Genomic DNA, 14846 nt, shown 5'->3' on the forward strand with positions numbered 1-14846 from the left:
TAATTCAAAAATTTTGCAAGAATTCACCCTTATTTGAAGTAAAGTTTGTAAGAATTTAATTCATTTAATTTTTTCGCTCAATTCTCCGAAAGATTTTAATTTTTTGTAATTTAAAAAAATAAATTAAAAATATTTACATAAAAATTTAATTAAATTATTTTATTTCAAATAATTTATTGGAAAGAAAAAGCTCTCTAACGAGTCGAGCTTCCCTTCCAGCTCAAGGACAAAGCCTTTCTTTTAAGTTTTAACTGAAGCTGAGGCATGGGCTTTGACGCTGACTCAGCTTACTCAGCTAACCAAGCACCGCTTTCGGTTTTGTCCAGGCCAAAAATAACCAAAAAAAAAAAAACCCACCGATCTGATGTACCTCTGGTCTGGTGTATAGATCTCTTACAGCGCTTCAAATTTTGTGTTCTTACAAAGGTCAGTAAATAAACAGAGAGAGAGAGAGAGAACGAGAGAGAGAGACAATCATGAGGTATTATTATGGATCCAGAAGGAGAAGAGTGTCCGTTCACGCATTTCTCGGCGTGGTTGCGGTTTTCACTGGCGTTGGCTTACTCATGCTCACACTGAGATCCGTTGATCCGCCTTACAATGATGCCCTTTTTCTTTCGAATCTCCAGGCTGAAGAAGATGATAGAGGTGCAGCAGGAGGAGGTCTAGATTCAATGTTTGCCTCACGAAATGGCACCATTTCGGCAGAAGTGGATGCTTATAGAGAGAAAACAGGAGGTTCAAAATCTTGTGCTACGGTTGAAGAAATGGGCGAGAGTTTCAAGGGAGCCGCGTGGAAGGAAAGTCTGCGAGTGAGAAGAATCATCCAGGAGCACTTCGCTGTAAACGGTACTTTTATTTATTTATTTATTTTGTTTTATTTGAATTACGTTTTGTTTGGTTACCCAGAAAATGTAGGACTTTGTGGGAGAAAAGGGAGGGAAGGGATACTCAAAATGACGACGTCATTAATATTTTTGAGAGAAGACGTTAATACTCATTTAATTATTTTAGTAAAAGAAATTTAGGAAAAGTGACGTAGTAAATTTCATATTTGTAATTTTTTGTGTGTTTAAATTCTGTTATGGACGAGGATTTGGCAATCTACTGACCAATTGGGTATGAAATGCTTTCTTTTAGTCTTATTTTTAGCTTTGGTTTCATTTTTTAGGATAAATTTACGTTTTGAGAACTTTATTTTAAAAGAATAAATCCAATTAACGAATTGATGAAAAAAAATATAGTTTGATGCTAAGAAAATTTTTTTAGCTTTTCATTTTTATGTACAATAAGACGAGCATATGGAAACGTCAAGCTAAGAAATTGGAATAATGAAGAGTGTACAAAACATTACAATTTTTTTTGTTTTATTCAATGGAGCGGCACAATGGCAAGGTAACAACTAGTTTGTGACACAATTACACAATGGGAGGTAATAGGTGGATGGAAAGATTTGAACTCGATATCTTTTCACTCTTTATAATCTACAATATGAAGGAAGACCAATCAATTACCCACTGGTGTGTTATATGATACAATGGTAGGTAACAATCTCCTTTGTCATATAATTAGATGAAGAGACTCAAACTTGAGACATCTTCCGCTCCCCTTTGATTGGCACAAAACATTGCATTTTTACCTTGACATTTTTTGATGGAATATATTATCATTATAACTGTAAATTCTGATTGGTTGTTATCTTTTTGCTGATTTCTGCGTCATGATGAATGTATTGTTTCTTCCCCTTATTTGTTTATAGTTATGTTCCTACTAATTGATGTATAACCAATAAATATTGAGGGGATTTTCTCAAGTTAGAGCTAACAAATTCTCAACTTATTGCTCAAAGTAATAGTCAATAATCATAATAAGTCTGTGAATAAAATAGAGAAACTGGACTCCTACTTATAGAACTTGAAATCTCAATCACATTAGTATTTTAGAAATCTTGATTCAATCCTAATTAGGAATTACAAATTAATAAAAGTAATAAAATAAAATAAACTATTTTCTGTAATTTTTCCTAAAATGAGTAGTTCTAAAGTCTCTAGGATTTCCTACATCATTAACCTTTTATAGCAAGCAAGTGCTTTCCTGTGCATACTGATCAATTTGGAAACATGTGATGAAGGCATCGGGTGCAAATCATGGAGATGTTCTTTTGCACTTCTACTTGAAGATTCAGTCATTTGCACCTTCCTGCATTGTTTATATTCCAGTTCAAAAGGAAAAGAAAAACTTAAAACAATTATTGTCTTTCATTTTTTAGGGGTTCATCAAAAGGTTATTACCTTTTGTGAATGCATTTGAGAATTTGGACTGCAAATGTTTGGTTCTGTTTCAGGTGCTTCAAGAATCCGAAATCTTCCTCCAGGGCAGTTCTGCAAGCATGGCTTTGTCTTGGGGAAGGCATCAGAAGCAGGTTTTGGCAATGAAATGTACAAGATCTTAAATGCTGCAGCATTAAGCATAATGTTGAACCGGTCCCTGATCATTGGGCAGACCAGGCATATTGGTTCTTCCTCAAGCCTTTCTGTTTCGCATTTGAATTGAAATTATAACTTAGCAAATGCTAGGATTTTGGATTATCTGCTTGCTGCTATCATCATTTCATACTGTTTGTCATCTATGTATCACCATAGCCTATTAGATGAGTCGAAGATAGTGTTGAGTTCAGAAGTGACACCCAACAGTAACACCACATAGATGGTGTACTATGACAATTTTTCAGATAAACATTAAAAAGGCCATTGAATGACCAATAAACTTAGCTCAGTGGTATTGGAGTCATCTCCAGGATTATAAGGTCTTGAGTTCAAATTCTAATTGGAGCCAACTCAACTCAACTCAATTCAACTAAGCCTTTATCCCAAAAATTTGGGGTTGGCTATATGGATTCGCTTTTTCCACTCTGAACGATTTTGGGTTAAATCCTCAGAAATGTGTAATGCTTCTAAGTCATGTTGTACTACTCTTCTCCAAGTCAATTTAGGTCTACCCCTTTTTTTCTTTCTATCCTCTAACTTAATGTGCTCTACTTGTCTAACTGGAGCCTCCGTATGTCTACGCTTCACATGACCAAACCACCTCAATATCCCTTCTCTCGACTCATCTTCAATTGGCACCACTCCTACCTTTTCTCTAATACTCTCATTACGGACTTTATCTAGTCTAGTATGGCCACTCATCCACCTTAACATTCTCATCTCTGCAACTCTTATCTTAGATGCATACGACTCTCTCAATGCCCAACACTCACTACCATATAGCATAGCCGGTCGTATGGCTATACGGTAAAATTTTCCTTTCAATTTATTGGGAATCTTACGATCACATAAAACTCCCCTGGCACGTCTCCACTTCAACCATCCGGCTTTAATCCTATGATTAACATCCTCCTCACATCCCCCATATGCTTGAATGATTTAGGAAAGGTTACATTTTTATGGTGAGCAGATCTCAAGCAATTGTGAATTTAGGATTTTGAATGAAGGAAGAACGGGAGAGTTTGAGCTAAGGAAATTGATTCAGAGCTTGTTAGAGTGAGAAAAAAGACAAAAGAAATTGGAGATTGTTGAGGCTGTGAACATTATCCAAGGTAGTGTAGCAGTCGAGGGGAAGGAGGAGAGGAAGAGAGAAGAGGGAAGAGAAAACTGGCACCAGGCCTTTCAAAACAAGTCCTCAATATCATTATGAAAACCTAAGAAAATACGTATGTGTTTCTAGAGCTAATACTACGCCTACTAGGATTAGCAATTCCCAAACTTGGAATATTCTAAACAAATACTGGATAGTATGAGCAAACAACCTTTTAAAAATTCTTAATGACTATAAATATTCCTAAGTAGTACTAAACCCTAAGCTTCATATATAGCAATTTGCAAGAAAAATCCGAATTTTACAACTAAAAATTAAATAGAAATAATCCTTAAATCTTGTTTTCCATGAATGCATCATTGTGGCAAGCCATTTTTTACTCATCCTCCAAACTTGTGGTCTTCGGGGAACAACAGAGCATGTAAATAGTTATGCAATTTTGTAGATGCTTAGTTTTTTTATTAGTACTGATTATTGCCTCACTTCTACTTGTCAGGGGCAAGTATCCTTTTGGTGATTATATTTCTTACACCAATCATTCTTTCACCTTGAACGAAGTGAAGCACCTGTGGCGACAAAATGGCTGCGTAAAGAACTATGGAAGGCATCTGGTTATAAGGATTGATGACTTTGAGAAGCCAACTAAAACAAATGTCCTCTGTAGTAATTGGAGAAAATGGGAGCAACCTATCATATGGTAAGGTGAGGATACTTTTGATATCTGAGTTATTCTTCGCATCATCACTCATGTTTAACTATTGAACCGCAGGTTTCAAAATACAACAGATGCTGTGGCCAGTCAATTTTTCTTGAAGAATGTGTACCATGAAATGAGAGATGCTGCTTCTGATTTATTTGGACACCCAGAACAGTTACTATCTCGGCCTAATGTTTTTGGGGAGCTGATGAAAGTTCTTATATCCCCTTCAGAAGATGTTATGGAAGCAGTCAGCAGGGTTCTTGGTGGTGGGGCAGATCCTGATATATCATTGCACATGCGGATGCTTATGAGCAGGTATTGTTATTAAGTTTTTATCAATTTCCATGCAAGTATCAAGAAGATGATAGTTATATGCATATGAGCTCTTCTCTACCATTTGAGCCTAGTGATCACTGGCAATTGGATCAATTCATCTATTAAGTTTGATCAATATTAAATGGTTTTCCTCCTTCTCGGTGCTTTACTTAGGGCAATAAATCCTTTAGAATAGTTAAATATGATTTATATACTGTTGTATAAAAGCAAAGATGCAACCTTTTGTGTAGTCACCTGAGCAATAATAAAGATGGAAAATAAATATAAACCTTTTCATGGGAAATAAAAAAAAAAAATGTTTGTGTCCCATATTTCAGGTCAGTGAGAGCCACACAGGCAGCATTGAACTGCATCAAAAAAGCCTTGCGTAATCAACACCAAACATCAAGACCTAGGGTGGTTTTAGTATCAGATACTCCATCTTTTGTAAATAGTATTCTTCCGAACATAAGTGGATTTGCAGAGGTAATTTACTCAGTACTAAATAATGCTGTTAATAGCTTTGATTTGCTCATGCAATGAAATTACTGTTCATGTTCAACTAACATCTATATGGTTTAGTCTTTAACTAAAATTTTAATGTTAGTTAGCAATACGATAATATTCTCCAGTACTGTTGGTTGAGTTAATTTTATTCTAGATTCAAAATCAAGTTCGATTTAATTTCCAATCCAAGATCATGTGACTGCTCATTCTCAATTAAAAATGACTTGCTTTTTTCAGGTTCTTTATTTTGATTATAAAAATTTCCAAGGAAATGTCTCTCGAAATGTTAACACATCACACAGTTTAGATTTTAGAGTGAAGGATTGGGGCCCTGCACCCAGATGGGTTGCATTTGTGGACTTCTTTCTTGCATCACGAGCAAAGCATACTGTTGTCTCCGGTGCTCAAAGACGTGTTGGGACTACCTATGCCCAATTAATTGCAGCATTGGCTGCAGCAAACCACCTAGGTACTTCTTCTCACTTCCTGATTTATGTTTATTTGGGAAAGTAGCAGCTAATAGCTTTTTTTTTTTTTTTTTTTCTTTTCACAGGGGAAAACTCTACTGGTTCAAGTTTTTCTTTCTTAAGCAGCTTCCAAAGTAATCTGTTAACAGATGGTTTAAAGTTGCAGGTTGGATGGGGACATGTTTGGAATAGATTTGCAGGCCCTTTGAGTTGTAGGAACCAGTCTAATCAATGTGCCTTCACGCCACTTCTCCCTCCAGCTTGGTGGGATGGTCTTTGGCAATCCCCAATTCCACGGGACGTCCGCAGGCTAGTGGCATTTGGCATCAAACTATCTGGTTTTGGCACAGTTGACGAGAATCATCTTCAATCTTTCTGTAGTTCAAAGAAAAGTACGGTGAAAACTATGTTGATTATATGAGCATAATTTTTGGACTTGCATCTTTTTCCATTTGGGAAACAAAATGAATAGGTTTCAGGTGAAAATCAAGATGATTGAGCACACCAAGAGGATCAAGACGGCACATCTCATGATGAGAATACAGAAACTTATCTACAATTCAAGACTTTTGACGTTCTCATCACATTGACGAGGGAGTAATTAGAGATAATTAAATGATTAATAGAAAGCAAAGCAAATAAATTTTACTTTCATTTCCGAAGTATTTGTTATCAATTGACATCTATATTTAATTATTGTTCCTGTAATCTAATGTTTGTATTTTTGGGCTAATTATCGAAAGAATTCTTAATTTTGCTTTACCTCTAAATTAGCTTCTTCAGTTTTGAGATGATCTCTTAGTAGTCTGTGCACATTTGATCGACAATATTGACCGCAACAAACAGATGACCAATATGGCTATTGCCAAAAAAAAATTATAATTGGGATTTTTAATGCGGTAGTTTCAAGACTGTAAGTTCTTAGTTAAAAGCAAAATTATTATTGTTGATTCTAAGCATATACCCGATCAAGAGCTTTGGGCACCCGTTGCGACTGCGTTAAGCTCTTGTTTGATAGGGTTTCAGAGCTAAAAAACAAAAGTGTTGTTTACAAGTAGTTTGAAAAAGGAAAAAGTTCGATTATTTTAATATTATAATAATTAAAATATATTAAATTAACTTTTAATATATTTAAGTTAAATATTTTTCTTATAATAATTTTAACAATAATACTAAATACTCTAAGTTCGTATTTAATATAATTAATTAAATTTATTATGTTATATATTTAATTATTTTATTTAATAATATAAAAAATATTTATTATAATGAAATGTCAATTATGTAATATAATTATAATTAATATTATTTTTTGTTTATGTCAACACTACTATTATTCAGCCATCTCCACTACTACTATTACTTCTATTTTACCACCACCATTATTATCACCCCTTATCACTATCGTCACCGCTACCGTCACTAGATCATTATAGTCACCAACACTGCTTAGCCATTACCTGTCCACCAATGTCACCGTTACTACCTAGTCATTATCGCCATCACTGCAAATATTAATAATTCTAAATTAAAATATATATATATATATATATATATATATATATATATATATAACTAATTTAATTATATTGTGTTATGTAAACAAGCATGAAATTGTAATGGTAATTACACAACTAAATAAAATAATGTAATATTTAATACATTACATTACAACTTTGATTCTATTGCGTAGTTAATTACATTTTATTACATTATGTTGTACCAAATATAGTATAAGATCGTAAGACATTTGTATTAAATAAGGGTGGGAGTGTGTAAATGATTATTTTGATTCCGAAAAGAATTGAAAAAAAAATTGAAAATTAAATTTCATTTAAAATTGAAGCCAAATCAAACTCTATAAAATTGAATCTTTTATGGTCAAATAACAGTCACCAATTTCAAACAAACATTCAAAACAAAATAATAATAACAAAAAAATTGACATCAACATAGAATTGATAAACAAAATTTCTTAACTCAAAATCACAATCATCCAAACAAGATAATAAGGGCAATATTACAAACTAAAAAAATAAAATAAAAAAATAAAAGCAAGAGAAGTGTTGTTGTGGTGTTAAGAAAGCAAATGTAGAGTTTGAAGTTGAGCACTATATGACTGGGATTTTTCAAAAAGAAGACGATAGTCTGTAGAGAGCAAAAGAAGAGGGAAAAGATGAGGAGGTAAGCAACAGGCAAAGAAGAAATGAAGGGAAAACGAAGAGATGGGATAGGTAGGGTTTGTGAAAGAAAGAAGAGATGGGGAATGGGGAGGTAGCGCATGGCGGGTAAAGAAGAAATGAACGGAGAAGAAGAGTCGAGTTGATAGAGTTTTGTGAGAATCATTATATAGTAGTAATTTGATGGCTGAGATCAATTTAACAGATAGATAATTAGGATTAGATGTTCATTATATATATATATATATTAAAAAGGGCGAGTAGTACTCATAAAAATAGTTAACCATTGAGCTACAAAAGGTGAAAAATATCATATTTACCTTAATTTTAATTTATTTAGCTGAGTTTGATTCTATCAAACATTTTATTCTCAAAATTAAATCGAATGGAATGAATCAATTTTTTAAAAATATTTTAAATCAAAACTTTAAAAAATTAAAAATTTTATAATAAATTCATTAATTTTTTTTTCAATTTAAATCAAATTATGTTCAATCTATATAAAAGTTAAATATATAACTATTTTTTTATGTAATTTGCAGCACGAGATATCTATTCGCTAGATAAACTCGTGATTTAATTTTTTATATATAAATTTTTATTATTTTTTATATATGACAAATATTATTATAATATTATAAATATTATATTTAATTATTTTTATAAACAATATTTTTAAAAAATTAATATATTTATAAATTATAATATTTTGTTAATATAAATAATAAAATTAATTTGAAAATATGACTAGTTAATAAAAAAAATTCTAAGAACTTTTTTATTTTATTTAAAATTTTAATTAATTTTATTAAAGTTATAAAATTAATGTTACTTTTATTCTATCTACCTAAATTACTAAAAATTGAAATACAATTATAATAATTTTATTAAAATTTTCAATAAAAACATTTTTTTTAATTTATTATATTCGACAATAATTTGAAAATATAAAATTATTTATTTTTTCTTAATAAAAATGAAATAAATGAAAATTTATATATCTATAAAAATAAAATTTAAATTTGAAGGACAATTTGATCAAAGTCAATATTCTTCTCTCTCTTGTATATTTATATATAATATAGATATTATATATTGAATAGTTTTATATTAAAAATATATATAAAAAAAAAAGTCTTTCTGGCTCAGTCCAAACCTTAAAATGATTAGGATTTTTTTTAAGCATGATTAGGGTTAGTTTTCTAATATAATATATTATTTAAATTCTGAGTTAAATAGAAACCCTCAATATATCTGAGTGATTTTTTAATTTATATTTAAATTTATAAATTATATTAAAATTATATTTAAAATTAATATTAAAATTTAAATTTTAAATACTCAACTCTCAAATAATTTAATTGAATTAGACTTAATTATAATTTAAATTCAATTTAAATTATAAAATAAAATATTAATTAACTTTAATTTAATTTAATGATATTAGAGTTTAAGACTCTAAAACTGATGATAATTAGATATATAAATGTTGTGTCCTGTGAAAATTCAAGACTCATGCTTTTGTGGCCTTTCCTTGAATTGAGACTGTCTCAATCTCATGATATCTATTGCTATGATTTCAAGTTGGAAATGCCAACTAAATTTAATAAGTATAATTATTATTTTATTTTTATTAAATTATTTAATTATTTTATTAATTTTCCTGTTAATCAATTTAAATTATCATTTAGACTATTTATTTTAATGAAATTGATTAGTTAGTAATATATTTTAAAAATATATTCATTAGTTCATTAGTTCCTGTAATTTAGTTCTATTAACTATTTAATTTTATAATTATTTTTAAATTATCTTAATCTTCAGAGAAATTTCAAAAATAATATCTAAGAATTTTAACAAAATTACTTAAACAATTAAAAAATATATAAATTTAGATTTAATCTCCATATTACAAAATTTTTATTTTTATTAAGAATATATTTTATAAAATATCATATTTTTTAAAATATATAAAATAATTAATTAGTTTACTAAAATAAAGATATTAAATAATAATAATTTTCAAAATGTAAAAATTAATTAATTACCAACTATTAGTTTCCTAAAATAGACTAAATAGTAATTTGATTAATATTGACTTAAAAAAAATTTGACGGATGACTATACAATTTAATTAATAAAAATAAAATAAAATGACTAAATAATATATTTTTTAAAATATATGAAACAAATAATTAATTTAGTTAAAATACATTATTAAACAATAATTTTTTCTATTTAATAAACTAGTTTCTTTTAATTGTCTTTTACCGATAAGTTTATTTTCCAATTTAGTATCTCAACAATAAATTTAAATTAATAAAGTGAAAATTGGGACTTTCACCCTTTTTTCTAATGAAAAAGATTTTTAATATTTATTGATATATAGATAAAAAATGAAGCCATCTCTAAAATTATAAAATTAAAAATTTAATCAATGGGACACTTATTTTTTCTAGATGTCTCTTTGTATTTGTTAAATAATCAATCAATAACAATTAGAATTAGAATTATAACATAAATAAAATTTTTAATAAATTTTATAATAATTACAATTAAATATTAGCAGTAAATCATAAAAAATATGTATATACAAACAGTTATAAAAAGTTAAAATTTGATAATGGAAAAATCTATATAGCAATTAAAAATTAATAATTTAATCAATAAGCTTTTAGCTTTTCAAGTTTAAATTTTAATTAAAATTAATTATTTGAAAAATAATCCAAAACAGGGCAAAAGCCATTTGGCAGTGACACTGTCCTCACAGCTAATGCCAAGCTTTTCAAATTTACTTAATCACTAAGCAATGCCATATATTATGTGTATGCCAAATCATAAAATCCTTCCATTTATGAATAGCTATCTCATTATTTGGGTTATAATCCCTTGCTATAAAACTAAATTTGTTAAATTTTACATAATAAAATATTTTGACTCTCAATAAACTATTTATATAATTTAAAATAACAGAAAAAATATTAACTATATAAAAAAATAAAATACTAAATATATAACAGTTAATTATAGCGATTTTATATCTAAAAATAATAATAATTATTCATGTTATCACTGCTATTTACATCAACGTATTACTTATGAATTAACTATTAAAGGTTAAAAAGATTTTATCGTAAAATTTTAAAGTCTGTGATTTTATATTGATAAAATATTCAATTTAGCTTTTATACTTATTAGAAAAGTTTAATTGAGCCTATTTTCAATTTTTTTATCTAAATTAATCTAAAAAGTTTCAATTTAGATTTAAAATTAAAATTTATGAGCTCAATTTCTTAATTTTTTTATTTAAATAAAAAATAAAGAAGTCCAATTTCTTATTTTTAGGATTGAATTTTTTTATTTAAATTCAAAAATTAATATACTTAATTTCTTGATTTTTTTTAATTTTTAGATTAAATTAAACTTAAATTAAAATTTTTATATTAAATAGAATAAAAAATTAAAAATAAATTAAATTAAATTAAATTTCTCCATTAAATAAAGTTAATTGAGCTTTAAACCATTTTATATTGCATTTTTGTGAAATTTTTGTTACAATCTAAGTATAATTTTTGAAATTTATAAATAAATGTATACATGTATATATATGGCGGGTTATTAATGATAATATCTAAGGAAATCTAGACAGTGTAAAATTTGCAAAGTGTATCAATATAAAAATCGACCCAGAAAAAGAAAATATGATCAAAGACTGAGGTCATTTACGTATACCACGAAGACGAAAGCAAGATTCTATAGAAGAAGCCATGTGCAGTAAAGCCGTGTTTGTTTGGTTGCTAAGAAAACGTTTACAGAATCTGGACAAACTGAAAGTCCCATCATCCCTTTCTATCTTCTCAGGATATATATGTATCCCTCTATCTGTCTCTCAATGAGTCTCTTCTTTTGCCTTTGTTAGTTATTGACTGCACTCTCTGCGAAACGTTATCAGGACTTCTCATTTTCTCCCTCAAATTTTCTTTTCTTTTCTTTTCCTTTTCTTTTCTTTTCTTTTCTCTTATAGATATTCATATTCTCTTTCTCTATCATCGATTTCCCTTGTTTCTGGAAATGGGTCATTGCCCCTGTTTTGGTTTTTTGAATAGGAAGAAGCTCAAGAACAACGTTAGCGATAAAGAACCATCTTATGGTGAGTTTTTCACACATATATATATATATATATATATATATATATATATATATATATATATATATATATATATATATATATATATATATAACATTTGATGCATTCTCCCCATTTGAGATGATTTTGATCAATTTTTTGTTTTCTTTTTAATTCCTTCGTCTTCGTTTTCAATGGCTTTTGGGGTATTGTTTGGTGCAACTCCAAGAAACTTTTTAGGTTTTAGTCACCAGTAGTCTCTTTATTCGTTTGGTTTAGTGATATTGATTGTAGTTAATTAAATTCTTGCTAGTGTTAAGCATGTGTCCGATTCGAGTGATAAGAATCTGGTCTATATCTTTTAGATTTTGCTTGTGATTGGATAGGCATCTTTCTGGGTATCTGATCATATGATGAAAAGACGGAATTTTTCTGATCACGGATTCATCCAAAATATGCAAAATCCTTTGCTTTGTCATCTCTCTCTATTTTCTAAAGATCTTTATTACTGTTAGCATAATTTCATAGAGAAAATTGGGCTCTCTGAGCAATGTGCTTGAAAGATTATTAGAAATTTCATGGTAATGCTAGATTCAAAGGCAAGTGCATATGAATTTGCTGATCAGAGAATGTTATGTATGCAGCAATAAAGAAGAAGTTGTTTCCTAACCAACTCATACTGCAGATAGATGGTGCTTCACAGAACTGAATTTCCACTTGATTGTAATTTCCTTTTAATTCAAAAATTCAAAATTCACCTTATTTGAATGCGAGAAGTTATGAGTCTTAAATGTAGGCGTAGTTGGGTTTTATTGTACATTCAGTTATGGTTTTGCTCTGTCCCATGAGAAAAGTTTATTGGTGGATTTGGATTCAATACTCAACAGAACCTAAGTCTCTTCTATTGAAAAATAAATATAGAATCAAGATCAGGGTCAGCAGCAGCAGCATCAGGGACAGGGTCAAAGTCAGGGTCAAGATCAAAAGTTAATGAAGATTGTAGGCAAGAACCATCAGCTCCAGGACATAGGGCTAAGCCATCTAATATGGCTCCAACATTCACCTATGAAGAACTTGCAATTGCAACAAATAATTTTCAACCAGATTCTTTTCTTGGCAGAGGTGGTTTTGGTGCAGTTTATAAAGGGAAATTAGAAAGCACTAATCAGGTAAAAGGGTTCATTCTTCTTCGAATAGAGACTTTATTCTTTCTTATGTCCTCTCTGAATATTTCATGGTCTTTGTTGTGGCAATTTTTATGTTAATTGATGGATTAAGCCTATCTGATATGGTAAATAATAGGTTGTAGCAGTTAAGCAGCTAGATCTATCAGGTATCCAAGGAGAAAAGGAGTTCCTGGTTGAAGTTCTCATGCTCAATCTACTGCATCACCCTAACCTTGTCAACTTGATTGGATTCTGTGCGGAAGGACAACAACGCCTTCTTGTCTATGAATACTTGTCCATGGGATCCTTGGAAGATCACCTTTTTGGTATTAAACATCTGTCAATTTCTTTATCTGCGACTGTATAGAAAGATAACTATTAATTGGACTATAGTATAGAGCTTGTATGATGATGCATCTTCAATGTTATTCATTTTGAAGCGATGATTATTGATCTCATGGGCTGTCTGCAGATGTTACGCCTGATATGGAGCCTCTGGACTGGAATACAAGGATGCAAATAGCTGCTGGGGCAGCCAAGGGATTGGACTATCTGCACAACGCGAATCCTCCTGTTATATACAGGGACTTAAAGGCCTCAAACATATTATTGGATGAGGGATTCCAGACAAAACTCTCAGATTTTGGACTTGCAAAGTTTGGTCCAATGGGGGATACATCTCATGTCTCCACCAGGGTGATGGGCACATATGGTTACTGTGCTCCTGAGTATGCTTCAACTGGAAGATTGACAATGAAGACTGACATTTACAGCTTTGGGGTAGTCTTGTTAGAGCTAATTACAGGACGTAGAGCAGTGGACGAATTTGATGGTCGCAAAATACATCTGATTCATTGGGTACCCTACTAGATAAAGTTGTTCATTTTGATGTTAAGATTCATATCTGTTGATGAATTTTCCATACTACTTTGTTGCAGGCACTTCCCTTGATGAAAGACGGTGGAAACTACTTAAAATTAGCAGATCCATTGCTGAGAGGTCGGTTCTCAATATCTGTGTTTAACAAGGCTATAGAGGTAGCATCAACATGCCTGAATGAGAATGCCAATAGACGACCTTCATCAAGTGAGTTGGTGAATGCCATGGATTACTTGGTGTCCCATAGGAAATCCAAGAAGAAATGTCCTGAGATTGATTTCCCTCCTAGTGTAGCTGCAGTGACTATAGGGAAGGATTTAGATCGAGATTGCGCAGTAGCAGAGGCCAGGAAGTGGGGAGAGAGTTGGAGAGAAAAGAGAAGACAAAGTCCACAGAATACTACTATTTCTAATAGCACCAGCAGGTATCAATAATCCCCAACTTAAAACCATATTTTCCTTCAAACAAGAACTAAACTTTGTATGAAAAACCAGGCTTATGGGTTTAGCTGGTTCATCCTCAACCGTTTCAAAGTTATAATTTTGCCTTTTTCTTTAAACTTTGTATAAATAGTGCATACATTACATTTAAACCTGTAGATTTCTGGTTCTTGCCCAGATGTTAATATCACATGTATGTCTTGTTTGAGTTTTAATAATAAAAAATTATTTCATGGGAGAGATTCAAAGATAAAAGAATAAATAATAAAATATAAATAAATCAACCTATTATACACAAAATGGAGCTCCAAACCAGAGTGAACAACTTGTAATGTAAGATCATTTCTTGCATTATATTTGCTCTTGATCCTTCCAAATGAGAAAGAAGATATTAAGAGATAAAAATACATTTTTATGATAAATAATTAAAAAAAAAAAGAGATAGATGATAACTATAAAAGATTAGATG

General features: G+C 30.1%; 2 protein-coding genes across 2 annotated transcripts; both read left to right on the forward strand.

Annotated features, from left to right (window-relative positions):
* The first annotated feature begins 271 nt into the window (after positions 1-271).
* LOC110648254 (uncharacterized) lies at positions 272-6338 on the forward strand. The gene is made up of 7 exons (XM_058147337.1): positions 272-849; positions 2345-2507; positions 4094-4294; positions 4367-4612; positions 4951-5098; positions 5357-5588; positions 5673-6338. The coding sequence occupies exons 1-7, from the start codon at positions 477-479 to the stop codon at positions 6005-6007; spliced, it is 1698 nt and encodes a 565-aa protein (XP_058003320.1). The 5' UTR covers positions 272-476; the 3' UTR covers positions 6008-6338.
* Positions 6339-11390: 5052 nt separating this feature from the next.
* Positions 11391-14567, forward strand: LOC110652938 (serine/threonine-protein kinase PBS1). The gene is made up of 5 exons (XM_058147342.1): positions 11391-11916; positions 12814-13061; positions 13195-13384; positions 13531-13916; positions 13997-14567. The coding sequence occupies exons 1-5, from the start codon at positions 11838-11840 to the stop codon at positions 14369-14371; spliced, it is 1278 nt and encodes a 425-aa protein (XP_058003325.1). The 5' UTR covers positions 11391-11837; the 3' UTR covers positions 14372-14567.
* Positions 14568-14846: the final 279 nt, after the last annotated feature.

This window comes from Hevea brasiliensis, chromosome 1, assembly GCF_030052815.1.
Source record: "Hevea brasiliensis isolate MT/VB/25A 57/8 chromosome 1, ASM3005281v1, whole genome shotgun sequence".
Lineage (NCBI taxonomy): Eukaryota > Viridiplantae > Streptophyta > Magnoliopsida > Malpighiales > Euphorbiaceae > Hevea > Hevea brasiliensis.

What these genes read in the sequence shown, in the direction of transcription:
- LOC110648254 (XM_058147337.1), top strand. Translation starts at nt 477, where the DNA reads ATGAGGTATTATTATGGATCCAGAAGGAGAAGAGTGTCCGTTCACGCA. An exon ending in ATGCGGATGCTTATGAGCAG is followed by an intron (nt 4,613 to 4,950) that starts GTATTGTTATTA and finishes CCCATATTTCAG; the next exon opens with GTCAGTGAGAGCCACACAGG. An exon ending in ACATAAGTGGATTTGCAGAG is followed by an intron (nt 5,099 to 5,356) that starts GTAATTTACTCA and finishes TGCTTTTTTCAG; the next exon opens with GTTCTTTATTTTGATTATAA.
- LOC110652938 (XM_058147342.1), top strand. Translation starts at nt 11,838, where the DNA reads ATGGGTCATTGCCCCTGTTTTGGTTTTTTGAATAGGAAGAAGCTCAAG. An exon ending in CGATAAAGAACCATCTTATG is followed by an intron (nt 11,917 to 12,813) that starts GTGAGTTTTTCA and finishes AAATAAATATAG; the next exon opens with AATCAAGATCAGGGTCAGCA. An exon ending in AAATACATCTGATTCATTGG is followed by an intron (nt 13,917 to 13,996) that starts GTACCCTACTAG and finishes ACTTTGTTGCAG; the next exon opens with GCACTTCCCTTGATGAAAGA.